This window comes from Numida meleagris, chromosome 4 (genome assembly GCF_002078875.1).
Source record: "Numida meleagris isolate 19003 breed g44 Domestic line chromosome 4, NumMel1.0, whole genome shotgun sequence".
NCBI lineage: Eukaryota > Metazoa > Chordata > Aves > Galliformes > Numididae > Numida > Numida meleagris.
In genome coordinates this window covers 70710213-70724900 of record NC_034412.1, presented here as the reverse complement: position 1 = coordinate 70724900, position 14688 = coordinate 70710213, and the positions used below count along the sequence as shown (strand labels likewise).

General features: G+C 42.3%; 2 protein-coding genes across 7 annotated transcripts in view; one reads left to right on the top strand and one right to left on the bottom strand.

Moving 5' to 3' along the window:
• Positions 1–5694, bottom strand: part of PPAT (phosphoribosyl pyrophosphate amidotransferase) — a 44008-nt gene extending 38314 nt beyond the window's left edge. The window contains exons 1-2 of one of the 2 annotated variants that reach the window (XM_021396096.1): positions 5577–5668; positions 5087–5327 (exon numbers count right to left, since the gene is read on the bottom strand). In XM_021396096.1, coding sequence (XP_021251771.1) covers positions 5087–5214 — 128 coding nt within the window. In that variant the 5' untranslated portion in view covers positions 5215–5327; positions 5577–5668. Of the gene's footprint in view, positions 1–5086; positions 5328–5576 lie in introns of both variants that reach the window. The other variant, XM_021396097.1, reaches the window with a different exon arrangement.
• Positions 1–14688, top strand: part of LOC110398445 — a 41441-nt gene that overhangs the window by 22357 nt on the left and 4396 nt on the right. For 3 of the 5 annotated variants that reach the window (XM_021396094.1, XM_021396093.1, XM_021396089.1), the window contains 9 exons: positions 5625–5670; positions 6224–6421; positions 7555–7733; positions 8435–8614; positions 8702–8815; positions 9131–9214; positions 9351–9531; positions 10626–10784; positions 11448–11610. In XM_021396094.1, coding sequence (XP_021251769.1) covers positions 5625–5670; positions 6224–6421; positions 7555–7733; positions 8435–8614; positions 8702–8815; positions 9131–9214; positions 9351–9531; positions 10626–10784; positions 11448–11610 — 1304 coding nt within the window. Of the gene's footprint in view, positions 1–5624; positions 5671–6223; positions 6422–7554; positions 7734–8434; positions 8615–8701; positions 8816–9130; positions 9215–9350; positions 9532–10625; positions 10785–11447; positions 12736–13649; positions 13711–14688 lie in introns of those variants that run through there. The other 2 variants (XM_021396090.1, XM_021396092.1) reach the window with 2 other exon arrangements.

The following is a 14688-nucleotide window of genomic DNA, read 5'->3' as shown; positions in this document are numbered from 1 at the left end:
ATGTTCAATTCACCTCTAAAACACACTTATTCACTAATACGAATGGCTCACTTCATGAGCCTTTGATAGGGCTATTACTCTGCAAGGTCCTCTGAATGCCTCATTTAGATTTCCTGGTAGACCAAACTATATTTGAGCCAAATGCATGGAGAACGGGCTTCACTGAGCAGAAGCACTTGTGCTCTTGGTGGATCCACAATCACCACTGTTGCTTAAAAGGCACACTCCTCTGGACTCCCACCTCGGGGGGTTACTTTGCAGCAAAGTAACCTTTGTGTTGACACAAGCATTCCTGCTTGTCCAACTATCTGAACTTATTTAAGTTCTAGCTTAACAAAAAGGCCCTCTAAACGACCCTGCATTGTTGTTGTTGTTGTTGCTTTTTCCCCCTTAAATTCAAGAAAAGGAGTGCAAGGCATGGCCTAAAGAGCAGCTAGGATTGTTTGACCTGAACCTCCTGTGTCATGTACAAGCCTCCCTCCATGCATCAGGCTCAAAATGTGAGGTATGGGCAAACAAGCCAACTAAGAGCAATCCTGTGAAAAGAACTAGAGAGCTGTATCACACCTACGTGGATGACTTAACTAAAGTTAGTGAGAGGAAAAATTAACAGTTTGACTCTCAATCCATGGCTAGGATTGTGGATGTGATGGAATTAAACTCCATTGGCCACAATAAACATAATGGCTTTTCTGAAAGAACTTCCTTCAATAAACATTTTGGCACCACTTCCCTCCTGTTTTTCCCACTCCTTCTTAGGTTATCTCACTCCAATTGCTTACTCCACATCCAGAAGGCTGAGCTGCATTTTGTGCAATGTGCATTAGATTTCAGGGATTTTAACTTACAACGTAAATCTGCCTTCACTTTATGGAAATCACCATGCAGGAAGTTATACAAAAGCAGAGCAGATGCAACGGCTCACCATACCAAAAGGTCTCCACCCTCCTCCTCCTGCATTAGTGCGGGTAGGGGTATATAACTGAACGGGGCTGTCCACACCCAGCAGCACAGAACGGCCTATAAACTTACACCAATCTTAACTGAAGATAAAGTGTTAGTACATCTATATGCAATATGTGTCTCTGGAAGTACTCAGGAATGGTTTACCAGCACTTACAGCATAAATGTGCTGGAAGAATATCATACAGGCTCAAATAATTACTAAACAAACATCTGTCCCAGTATATTCCACAAGTAATGTATATAGAAATATAATTAAAAAAAAATGGCACTTAGACAATTAAAACATTAACAATACTACTCTTGCATCTGAGGATGGAGGATCTGCTAAACCCATACTGGGATTTTGAGATTAAATGAATGTTAAATATACTACATAACAAATTATAAGGATCGCTAACTGTAACATATCCACGCTCCTCGGAAAATTCCCATCCAAATACTGCTGCATCCAATTTGCTCCAGTAAGACCCGCAGTGTAAGACAGGATACCAATAGCTTGCTAAAAAGCCTTTAAAAATCTATCTTGCAGTGAACAGGTTGCATAAAAAAGGTAGATTATGATATTTGATATGCTATATTGACTACAGATGTTAGAAAGAGCGGCTAATTGGAAGCAACCAGTGGGTCCACTAGATAGAAAGCGAAGTAAAAATTCTAAAGTTATACTGGTAATTATTTTGGCATCACTATATGAGTTTTAATAGTGGACAGTAAGAGGGATGGTATTGGAAAAGCATGTCTTCCTTCTCCATTTACTTTCAATCTCCTAACAAATCCCACACACAGACTCCGCTGAGCTGGGACAAGCAGTATTCCCTGACTTAACCAGGCTTCCACCTGCACAGAAAAGGACTTTCAAAGACCTTGTTAAAAAATCCGTTTCAGTGCACTCAGGCTTCAGTACATGGCATGACTGCCAAAAATATTTTCCAGAGAATTTTGCAAAAAGTTAACAGAAATCACACTTGTTCCAAGATTAATGTTGCAAATTTGTCCTGGTCAAGGACTTCAATGACGTTTAATAGATTTGTAACTCAAAGTACTCCTCCTCCCTCTCTCACTGCCCCCAAGAAAATCCTCTCCTTACCAGTATCCTTTAACTTGACTTTGGCATGCTGTTGGTGGATGTTACAGGGACTGTGTCCTCTAACTTACATTTCATAAGTTGACTCAAAATGCCCATTTTTAAGTTTTCTTAATGTTAAATCCAGAGTAACAGTTTTAACTTCAGCAGCTTTAAAGTTTCAAGCATAATGAGAATTCACTGCTAACACAGCTATAAAATGTGCCAAAACCAGATGAAAATCACTGAAAAATGGTCTGAAGTTAAACTGGTACTGTGTTCTTAGCGCAGGGAAGGCCTTAATTAGCCTGTAAGTAGGAATACACTCAGTTTTTGTTTTAATTCACAGTACACAACTATAAAGTAAAAGCCAATAAAAAGCTATATTATGCCTTCTGCTACAAAGGAGTGTAAATTTAAGCCTCAAAATTCAGGCAGCTGCTTTTTTATTAGAGAAAAAAAAAAGCGCTTAGAAGTTGCTGCTCATGTCAATACACTGAGATCCCAAGTCTGTCTTTCATGGTGTACCTGCTTGTGGGCCCACTCCAGAACCCAGCTGACATATACGCCTGACTTCATGCTGAAGAGTTTCAGTGGCAGAAAGAGCACCATTCAAATACATGCATTTGAGCACAAGTTAAATTATTTTGCTGGAGCAATCCAGTGTACTGAGTTTCAAGTTTTCAGCTGCAAATATCCTCACTCAAGTAAATCTCTCCAGTGCCTGACTATCTTTCTAGCACTGTAAAAATCTCACCTCATTTTAGACACCTTAGCACAAAAAGTAAAGCCCTGCACATTGCTGAAAACAACTGTATCAGGACATAAAGCACAAGGAATTCATGCCATGTGTTTTTGTGTCATGTAACAAACACTCTATTTTTCTGCATACAGATATGATTTCAAAGACCAGAAATTATAACAACTTCCCAATAGCTTTTTTTTTTTTTTGTGGGCCATCTCAAGAATGCTTGAATATTCTAATTTTTAAAATCTAAGATGAATTAAAGGACAATTTCTGACATGTATAGCACAGGAGTAATTAGCAATGTAAAAGAATTGTGACTATGTCAATCTCAGGCCAGTAGTCATTACCTAAACATCCTTATTAATTTCAATATGAGGCCTAAGGACTATATTTTCCAATGGACAATGAAACCTCTGTTAGTTGCTCAGGGCATCGTTTGGACTAACCATTAATATTTACCACACCTCTCTTTCATAATCCCCTTGAAAGGAGTATGGCTAAGAGACACTTCTTAGCTTTTCAGTTTAGAAGAACAGACTTAACAAAATTTACCAATGCAATTAATGCTATAGAAGCTCCAAAAAGAAGTAAGAACAAATTTGGTACCCTATGACCTCTGGAAAGGGATGGTACCTTTCACTACACCTCACAGCAGAATGCTAAGGAGAAGTACAGAGAGGATGGAGAGAAATGTTAAAGAAGGAAATGGGAACATTAACATCTCAGCTATATAATAGACTTTTCTTGACTGCTTGCAAATGTGCATCAAATTGAACAGTCTTTCACTTTACAGTGAAGGTAAACAAGTTTCATTTTACATATGCATCAAAGTTTATGCCACTAAGAAATCACCCTTTAAAATTTTTGACATTTATTGAGTTAAGAGATTAGAATCAGAGGTAGGTTTGGTATGCCTTTAGGTGCTTACTCTGTAGTCTTGTATAACTTGCAAATTTTTTACAGCTTCAGCTACAACATTAGCATTACTATCATATAAGGCACCACAGGAGATATTTGATATTAAAGAGCTCATGGAAATCAAATAGACTTGTCAAGCATCCATTAGAGAAACAGAGGAAAAAAACTAAATATTGTAAATCATGAAACAAGGTTGCAGTAAAAATTGAGAGTAAGTTGCGAAGTGATGAAAATACATCAATTATTTTATTTCCAACTAAGTAACTTAATCAAAGTCCAGCAGTGTGACTGTAAGCATAAGTGAACTAAGACATTTTTTCCAGGCTCTTTACAGAAAAATGGCTCAAAAATGAGGCCACTGATCACATGGCTTCATTCCTTACATTCTGTAGCTTTATCATTCCCAATAAAAACGATTTTGATGGACACTGGCAAGCATGTATAGTTCATGAATGATACACCTGCAACCCAAAGAAAATTGTTAGGATGTAAGCGTGATGTAGGGGTGCAGTGTTTTACCTGTAAAAGCATATGAGACTTGGCCCCAACAGAAAAACTGAATATATTTTCTACTGTTGGTCCAAAACAAATTCGGAGCAACCCTTACATGTTTGTGACCTCAAAAACATAGAGAGCAATACTGTGCATGTGTACTTAGAGCAGCACACCTTCCTGAGTTGCCATGCATGCGAGTGTTGCCGACTGTTCACCAAGAGGAAGTTAAGCAATATTATGCAGGTGTTTGTAGGCCAGCAGCCAGACACAGCATGTGCGTGTGTGCCTGTGCGGGTGCTCCCACGAGGAGGTCACACTTTCCACAATGAATCACGGTGAACGCAGTTTCGTTTACACAGCCACACGTATCTCAGGTAGATTGAAAGTTTTATTTTATTATGATGATGTATCTGAACGGTTACGGCTAAGAGGAGCTTAAAACTCCTCGAGAACCATCCCGTTTCTGTAGGTTCAGGTAGGCGGGAGTGCATTTAGACACGAGCATCTCGCATAACGCCGGGCATGGCGTGGCTGGGGTGGGCAGGGCAGCATAGGGCCGGGCAGCAGGTCGCTGAGGCAGAGCGAGGCTGCTGGGCCGGGCTCATCCCCGCCGCCCTCCCGCGTGGCCCGGGGATGGGGAGAGCGCTCGGCCGGGCCGGGGCGATGCCGCTTCGCTGTCTGCAGGCGAAGTCCCAGGCGTGCCCGGGAGCTGCTCCTGCGGGCCTAAGGAAGCTGCCCAGCTGGCGCGGGACGGAAGGGAACAAGACGGGTCGGGACGGGACGGACAGGCCCCCAGCCGCACCGTTCCCTCCCCCGCCTTCGGTAGGACGGCCCCGGCCCCGCGCTAACTTCCCCCCTCAGGGCCGGCGCCGTCCGAGCGGCCGCGTCCCCCTTACCTGTGCTGCAGCCCCACTAGCCCCAGCGTGATCACATGGGGCACGTCCAGCTCCGTGGGCCACACGCCGGAGGCGATGCAGCCGAACACGCCGCATTCTTCGCGAATGCCCAGCTCCTCTAGCTCCATGGCGGCACGTGGCGGCGGGGCCCGGCCCGGCCCGCTCCGGCGGATCCTCCCGCGCGCTCCTGGGGGCGCCGCGCGCAGCCAACAGCGCCTCGCCGCGCGGGACCGCCGGTACCCTGCCGGGCGGCCTCCTCATTTACATACGGGGGGGGCTCCGGCCTTGCTCCCCGCCCGGCCCCTCTCCGCCCCCCGCCCCGCCGCCGGGGCCGCGAGAAGCCGGCATTGGGCGAGGCGCGGGACGGGGCCGCGTTAGCTCCGGGGGTGGTGACGGAGGGGCGCGGGTCGGCCCCGCTTCTGTTGGGCGGCGATTGGCGCGCGGGCCCCGCCACCCTGCCTGCCCGCCCCTTCCGCCGGGTCCTTCTTACCCCGCGGCGGGTCGGCTGCGTGCTCTCAGCCTTTTTCCTGTGCCCTAGGTGCCTGTTGCTGCTGCTGCCGCCGCCATGGCCCCCGCCGCCTCAGGTAACGCGCGCGCCGCGGCCGTTGGGTGCCGAGGGGGTGGCGGTCGCGGGGAGGAGAGCGTGGGAGCGGGAGTCGGAGCAGCGCTGCTGCGGGGCTGGGCTCCGGGTTGGGCCGTCTGCAGAAAAGTTTCTCTTTGCGAGGCCATATTCTAAATGTTTCTCGTGTCCTCGCCTCGCGAGCGGGGATGCCGCTGCCCGCGTCCCCGAGAAGCGGAGTCGGAGCGTGGGTGATGAGCCCTGCGGCGCCCGGAGCCGAAAAGCTCCGCACCTCGCTGCCCTCGCGTTCTGAGCACCTCGCGCCGTGCCGCCTCCCTCCCTCCGTGGCGCGTGCCGCTCGGCAGCGCTTCTGGCCTTCGGCGGCTGGAAAGCAGTGAAAGAGCTGAGACAGGGGCTCCCGCTGTACCGAGCCCTCCAGGCAGCGCCCGCAGCCCCGAGCTGCGTGTGCAGATGGCGCGGGCCGCTGGGACTGGTCGGCGCGCAGCCCCTCACGCGTGCTGACGTACGCAACCAGAACTCTTTGCATCTAAAACTCTCCTAATTATTTTTTCCTCTAGAACTGAAACTTGGTAAAAAGGTTAATGAAGGTAAAACGAAAGAAGTGTACGAGTTGCCAGATATCCCGGGATGCGTTCTGATGCAGTCCAAGGACCAAATAACGGCAGGGAATGCTGCCAGGAAGGACCGGATGGAGGGGAAGGCTGCCATCTCCAACACCACCACCAGCTGCGTGTTCCAGCTGCTGCAGGAAGCAGGTTTGTATTGCGGAGGTAGAATTCATGCCTGCACGCTGCAGATGTTGCTACCCAGCACTGCCGATTCCATGTGCTGACTTAGCCTGCCTGCAGGCTCTGATATGTTTTGTTCAGACTTAGTTTCTAGTTCAACTTTTCCTGCCGGTACTACAGAGCTGATGGGTGGCCCAGTCATTTGGAACACTAGAGTATCTGACACAATCTTCTGACCATATATCTCACTGCTCCAGGTTCTCCCCTGGTCTGCATGTAGCCCTGGTCCTCCCTTCTCCTATTCAGTCCCAGCTGAGTCCCAGTTGCTCTGAAAACTGTATGATCTATTATAAAAAGTAATAGATTTTAGTTAATCAGCAAAGTCATAGCTAGCACATTCATGTGGGAGGAAGAGATAGAAGGCCTCTGTAGAATTATATCTACTTCTGTACAAGTAGTTCTTAAAGTATAAGCAGAGATCAAGGTCTTCTACAAATGGATTGGTGAAGAGGAGCGTGTGATTGGGTCATGTGGTATAACCTCCTGCTGCTGGCTTGCCTGGGAAGCCTGTTATTGAGGCATAAATTAGATATCTTGCCTAGGTCTATGTGGCCAGTAATTAACCTGATAATTTAAATATCCAATAGCCTACAGATATAGTATGAATTTTAAATGCTAAGAAGGTGCCTTAAAGAACTTTAGGTGGCTTTTACTTGGTAGCTTCAGGCTCTATAGAAAACTATGCAGAGTATATTACAGCTGCACTTTAAAGCAACAAAAGAACTTCCAGGGTTCTTTCCACTCTGGTTTGATTATTTGAGGGCATAAATTACAGATAACATGAATGGCTTATTGTAGAAGAAGTTTGCTTTTTGCAACTCTTCTTAACCTTAACTTCTTCAAAGGTGCTGATTGAACCAATTCTGTTAAAGTTTTTCTTTCTTTTATAATAGAACCAATGTCAGCCTTTGAAAAGCATACATACAAGGCAAAAATGAAGCCCTTTTCTTAGGCTTAAAATATCCTAAAGAGATTCAGTGCATCCCTTAAGTAGGCAGAAGAACAAGATTTGGTTGTGCTTAAACTTTAAGTTGTTTGTGACTCTTGATTCACCTGTAGTTTGCCTACTAATGGAACTAAGCTGCCATCCTTCTATTTAGGAATCAAAACAGCTTTTGTCAGGAAACAGAGTGACACAGCTTTCATAGCAGCTCATTGTGAAATGATCCCAATTGAATGGGTCTGCAGAAGAATTGCTACTGGCTCTTTCCTCAAAAGAAACCCTGGTGTCAAAGAAGGCTATAAGTTTTACCCACCCAAAATTGAGATGTTTTACAAGGTAAGTTTCTGTCTTGCGGTGAGAATCAAATTTAGAGCTAGAACTCTGTAGTATCTTATTAAAAATGCTAATGAATAAGAGGTTATACTAGTGACTGACCTCTGTCGCCTCCTAACTGCCGAGATGACAAACATTCAAGGCTTCCCTCCCGTCCGCACCTCCGCGTGCAGGGACATAGGGGACACATACACAGTATGTAGTGCCGAATGCCAATTTAATGCTGCGCAACAAAAGCATATATACCTGTACATGCGACCGCCCCAAGATGCCCTGTTTTCCTGCCAGTTACCACCCCTAGGTGCATGCAAGCACCACCCTCCCAAGAAATCTCTGTCTCGTGGACCCGCCTGTGTACGTGTACTGGCGCTTGTAGGCGCCAGCTACTTGGGAGTCCATGTTCGAGAAACTTTTGTGACTCCGCAGACCTCCTTTTAAGGAGTTACTAGTTCTGGTATCCTAAAGTTTTCTTGTGTTCTCATCCAAGAGCTGTTTTGTTTAAAGTGCATGCAATGCAATACTGTCTCACAAAGCCGCCAAAGCATATAAAGTAGATAACTCAGAAAAAGTGCTTTTGAAAATGTTGAATGGTGGAGAGTACATTTAATGCTGCTTTAAAAAAAAAAAAAGTTATTTTCTAATGGCTGTTTTTCCCTTATAGTAAACTGAACTTACATGCTTTATCTGTTTGGCATCCTTAATAGGATGATGCTAATAACGATCCGCAGTGGTCTGAGGAGCAGCTAATTGAAGCAAAATTCTGTTTCGCTGGACTTACTATTGGCAAGACTGAAGTGGATATTATGGCTCGTTCTACTCAAGCTATTTTTGAGATCCTGGAAAAATCATGGCAGCCCCAAAACTGCACTCTAGTGGACCTGAAGGTATGAAATTTGATTTCCCATGATCCTAGATTTGACAGGAAATAATCACTATAGTTCCTTACAGAGGGTTCTTACTGTCTTTTATAGATTGAATTTGGTGTTAATATTTTGACCAAAGAAATTGTTCTTGCTGATGTAATTGATAATGATTCATGGAGACTGTGGCCATCAGGAGACAGAAGCCAGCAGAAGGACAAACAGGTAACATTTTAGTCCGCAAGTTTTAAGTCAGTGGGAAAGGCTATAGCTAAGCATCTGCACTTTAATTCTACAAAAATAAGGGTTAAAGACTTTACTCTTTCCAATTCCTATTCTATGTAAAGAGAAGAGACTCAATTTAGAAGATCTCTCCTATAACTGTACCAATGTCAGCTCATCTTCCTTCTTAGAAATGGCATAAATACTTCAGTTGGGGTGTTTGTACCAATAATGATAGCAAAATGAGTTGCTTTGTGCACCTGAAGCAAAACATCAGCTTTAACATTTGCTTGGTTTTGTTTCTTTTTTCCTTTTTAGTCCTATCGAGACCTGAAGGAAGTGACTCCTGAAGCATTACAGATGGTTAAGAGAAACTTTGAATGGGTTGCAGAAAGAGTAGAGGTATTCTGTGGTGGCATTTGTTTTCTTCTAATGAACAGTGTATCTAGTTTTTGATAACTGTGTCTTCAGTCCTGTTGACTGGTTTTTTTTGTTTGTTTGTTTCCTTCTTTTGTCTTCTCCCTTAACTTACTTGTAGTTGCTTCTGAAAACGAAGAGCCAAGGTAGAGTTGTAGTACTGATGGGATCTACTTCTGACCTTGGCCACTGTGAGAAAATAAAGAAGGCATGTGCAACCTTCGGAATTCCTTGTGAGTTAAGAGTAACCTCTGCTCACAAAGGGCCAGATGAAACTCTGAGGATTAAAGCAGAATACGAAGGTAAATGTCGAAGAACTAATGACTGAGAATGAACAACATCGTGTACAAAAATGACTTGTCAACTTAAGGATCTCTGTAGGTTGGTTTGTTTTTTTTTTTTTCCAGAGTTTTTTGATTGTTGAACACAACAAGCTGTTACCATGCAGTTCTACTCTTGTTAATTATATGATAGATTATAGACTGCACTAAGCAATTACAGAGTAATGTATTGTCTCAGAGCTTCCATTACTCAAGAGCTTGAATTCTGCTTTTATCTCAGTACCTGAACTCCTTTGTCCACGCCTTGGATCACACTAATACCTGCATCAGTAGCAAGATACTACAGTAAATGTATTTCTGAAACAGGGAAGAGCGATGGTTTCTCTAGGTGACTGTAAATGTTCTTTGGTTACCTACAACGCAGATGTTGCTGCCATCATCCTACCCATTTGTTGAAAATATTGAGTCCTTTTCTTATGCGATGAGAAAAATACTTGATTTCAATTCATATTTTTACCAAGAAAACTTGACTTCTCTTTGAAAGGGTTTATAGGCTAGCAGAGGGATAGATAAGAATTAACTTGTAGGAGTATTCCTTAGAGGAAAAAAATGGCATTTGGGGCCAGGAGGAACCAGTTATAAAGACTCAAAAGAACAAATGTGGTAATCACAGCTGAGATTCACTTGTTTTGAGATGAATTAAGACTTTAGAAAAAAGAGCTATAGTTTAACACTTTAGCCAGATCTTAGCCAACTAAATCTCTCATCTTTAAATGTTGCTTTTTCCAAAAGCAAAGTAGCACCCATTCCTCTGATACTGATACTTTCTCTCAAGCAGAGGTAGACTGAGACATGCAAACTTGTTCAGTTATGGTAAACAGTATCTGGGTTTTAAGGCTGTAAGATCTTTTATTTCTGAAAAGGGGAAAATTCAACATAAATTTTAGTGCTGTAACAGAATGAACAAGATTAACTACAAACTGAAGAACTGTATAAACTGTATAAAGACTGTATATAGATAAAGAACCGTATAAACTGTATGTTGATAAAGCTCCCACAAAAGCAAGTGGGAGGAAACAAGATGGATTGCTTATCGTTTTTTTTTTCCTTGCAAGGAGATGGAATCCCAACTGTGTTTGTTGCAGTAGCTGGCAGAAGCAATGGTTTAGGGCCAGTAATGTCTGGTAACACTGCTTACCCTGTTGTCAACTGTCCTCCCCTCTCATCTGACTGGGGTGCTCAGGATGTGTGGTCCTCTCTCAGGCTACCCAGTGGTAAGATGATCTTCAGCCTGTGCTATTGTACTGACCTAGCTATACTTATTTTAGCATAAATGTGTACACGCGCTGTTTGGAACAGTGGTTTGATCAGTACTGAACAGTCATTAGAAATCTTCTGCATGCAGTCTTTGTCTGGGCTTCTTGCCGCTGAGAAGGCAAAGAGATTATGTACAAATACTCTTTAGAAAGATATGATCCTCTGCTTATCCTTGCTAAATATTTGAGTTTGAAACAGGAGTTAGTAATAAGCAGAAACAACAGCCTCCCGTTATAGAACTCCATTTTACTTTGGTAAATTTACTGTGATAAAAGACCAAATAATATCTTTCTCTACAATTAGCTTGACTCTTCTACAGCAGTGTATTGCTACCTGTATGAATTCTATTCCATTAGTGACTGGAACAGCTATTTGGCAACTCACAGGCCCAGAAGCCTGTTACTTCTTTCCTCATGAAGTTATTGCTATGCTGGCCTTGGGTTTCAAATGCCATGAAGAGAGAAGTATTGAGACATTTGACACTTTGGTAGCTTTAAAACTAAATAATGTGGCTCTTGAGGGCTGAAACAAGCGTTGTCTTAAACTATTATTGAGAGGCAATGTTTTGCTTGTGCTTATAGAACATCTGTTTTGAAAGTGGCATTCTGCTTTCTTTGCAGGTCTTGGCTGTCCCACTACTTTGTCACCTGAAGGAGCTGCTCAGTTTGCTGCCCAGATATTTGGGTTAAACAACCACTTGGTGTGGGCCAAACTGCGATCAAACATGTTAAATACATGGATCTCCTTGAAGCAGGCTGACAAAAAATTGCGGGAGTGCACCTTGTAAGTCCAACAAGTAACTCTTACTATCTACACAAAGATAAGGGCGTGCATATGCATCAGGATTTGCAGTTGGATGACGTGGGAAATCTTTTCTTACAGAAGGAAGCATCTTTAGAGCAACAGATAAGTCTGCTATGTCCTCATCCCTCTCTTGTGTATGTTTTTCTTTTTTAGTATCACCACTTAGTAAAAGATGAAAAGATAATATTTTAGTTATCTTTCTGTTGTTCTGAAATAGTGCTGTTCTGCTCTTTAGTGTATACTGTTAACTACGGATGATAGTTATGTCAACATAATGATTTGGTGTGATTTAAATAGAAATCCACTTGTTTTCTGTTTTTTTTTCTGTAAAGATAACATTCTTCCATAGAAATAATGTATGTCCAGAAGCTTGTTAACTCAATGGGACTGCTAACTAAAACTAGTGCTGATACTGTTCTGCTTGTAATGATGGTATGCTTTCTTTTAGCAATAAAATGGCAACATATGCTGTATTAATAAGAAAATAGGCTAAGAATAAGTAAGAGCCTGAAAGAAATAATTGCCTTATTTAAAAAAAAACATATATTTTTTCATGTGTACGTGTGTGTATGTATATACACCTCATCAATAACTAATCAAATGATTTGATAAAATTAACAGTTCTCTTGTTCGTGACAAGCTCTAATTTTGAATGGAACCGTAACTGGGCTTGTTGCCTACATGCTGTATAACTCTTGACTAGTCCAGTCTTTGCCCTTTAAATATTAGGCAGATTGCCCATGGACATACGTGACACTGTCAAATTATCCTCATACACTTCAATGTATCTATGCTCCCTCAGTCTTTGTTTCTGTGGGAATTATACTGAACTGAAGGTGGGAATAAACAGTAAAGCAGCAAAATACCAGGGAAAGCCTAAGCATGACTGTCTTGTCTTTGCACACAACATTCTTCAGAGTAGGTACTGATTCCAAGAAATATGCAATTACTCAATGTATGTACAACTTATGCTTTTATAATTAAATAAAACTATTGAATTCAAAGTTGCTTCATGGAGACCTGGTAAGATACTCATACACTAAGTCATCAGCTCTTAAGCTACATGTAAAAGAAGCTTATGCATTAAAGCAGCATAAAATAGTAGATAATGTTGCTTACTGTTAGAGGAAACCCTGTTGCTTTTTCATAAAATATAGTTTTTATTATTGTGTAGATTGTATTTGCTTCTTATAGAGGTCCACTTAATTTCTGCTTCTGTTGGCCTTCTTCACAGGAAGGACATCTTCTGTGTAGCTATGGTCTGTGTAGCTATGGCAGAGCTCCAAATAGTACTGTCTTCTAAAGTACAGCCTTCTTAAATTGATCAAAGCCTACACTGAAGCAAAACAACTCTACCTCTGTGTAGTCTTGAGGGAATTTGCTTCTCTAATGTGTTTTGTATAAATAAATATCTAGTAACACTTAGAGCTAGTTTGTGATGAAAAGGTTGAAATTCCATAGTAGAGTATCATCTCTGCAATAACAATCAGTAATGGGGCCATGCTCTGTGCACTGGCTCATTACTCATATCAAATCACTTTCACCCTGATTATTCTAACTTCATTTGTAAACATCATGCCAACCTATGTTAGGCATGAGCATGCTAAGTGCTTTAGTTGCCATGGAGAAGGTCATTCTTCAGTTTTTGAGTGTTTTTCCTTTCTTTCTTGCAGTCTGTACTAAATACTCAAACACAAGGCCTTGTTTGTGAAGTTGCCTTACAAAGGAAAGACAAGTTCTCAGCATAGTTAGCATTAATGGTGTGTTGCTGTAATCAGCAGAGAAAACCTGCACTGTTTGTCAGCTGCAGGGATGTTAGATTTGTTCTAGAGTGCTGCATATCAACTGTTTAATATTAAATTCTTCCCCAAGTTCTTGCTATGAAATGCACATGCTTCCCATTGGTTAAAAACGAACAAGAAACACAACACCCTCTTATGTGCTTCTATCTATCTTTGGGGGGAAAAAAAAAAAACGGTAACGGAGAGGTTACTTAAGTTTATTTGCATTTTTTTGAGTTGGAATACCAGAGTAAAAATCTGTGAAACCTCTGACCCTGCATGAGATCATGTCATCAGGTAAGGTAAGTGGCACCTGCTGCTTAGCCTTCAATAACAAATTCACTTCCAATAAAAACCCCAAACCCCCTTCTGTAAAAACATACAAGGGGAAAAAAGGCAATGGTCAGTAGCATCTGAATATAGAATTGTAAAGAGTGAATTGCTGTCATTGGAGCAATGGCCTTGCTTTTATGGGGATGGCATAAAGGCACACTGTTTTTTATGCCTTTTTTTTCCCCCTGAAAGCTACTTGAGCAATTCATACGCAAAGAAAAACTAAATCTGTTCCCTTACTAGAGGGAGCACATAGTTGACTGATTTACAAAAATAAACCCTACAAACTATGCAGGAGCTTTATGTAAGTGCCTCTAGAACCAAGTTGCAGTCCCAACTCCATATTTCATTTCAGATTTAAGTACTTGCAGGATTATGCAATTGCTGCAAAGTCTGAGAGGGACCCTAGGAGTGTAGGCCTGCTTTTGGTAGCTAAGTTTCCCTACCACTTACACATCCCCTGTTGTGCTTGTGCAGAAGCATCTTAGGTCTTGACAGGGCAGAACAGCTAAGCTTCTTGCTCATTTAAGGCACATCAGAATACACAAAATCACTATTACAGACAAAATATCAAAGCATTACCTATTCATTCAAAATATGAGACACAACTTACAGGTCAGAACAATCACTCGGGTTATAAGCAAATAAATCCCTTCTCTAATGGGAAAAAAAGGACAAAGCTGAACTTCTCTTATCTTAGAAGAGTACTTTATGACAAGCATTTGGGAGATCTACACTATGGAATGATCTTCATTTCTTCTTCTAGCACTGTTTCAATTTGTTTCTTTAAAAATTGCAACAGAGGTTGAACATCACAGCACTGCAGCTACCTGTAGAGCTTTGGGTTTTTTCTTCAGACATGTAGCAGGCCTTAGCCATCTCTTTATCTTACTTCTGTATCTGTTTCTGTATGGAAAAGATTAGAACTTGGAAATATCAGTTC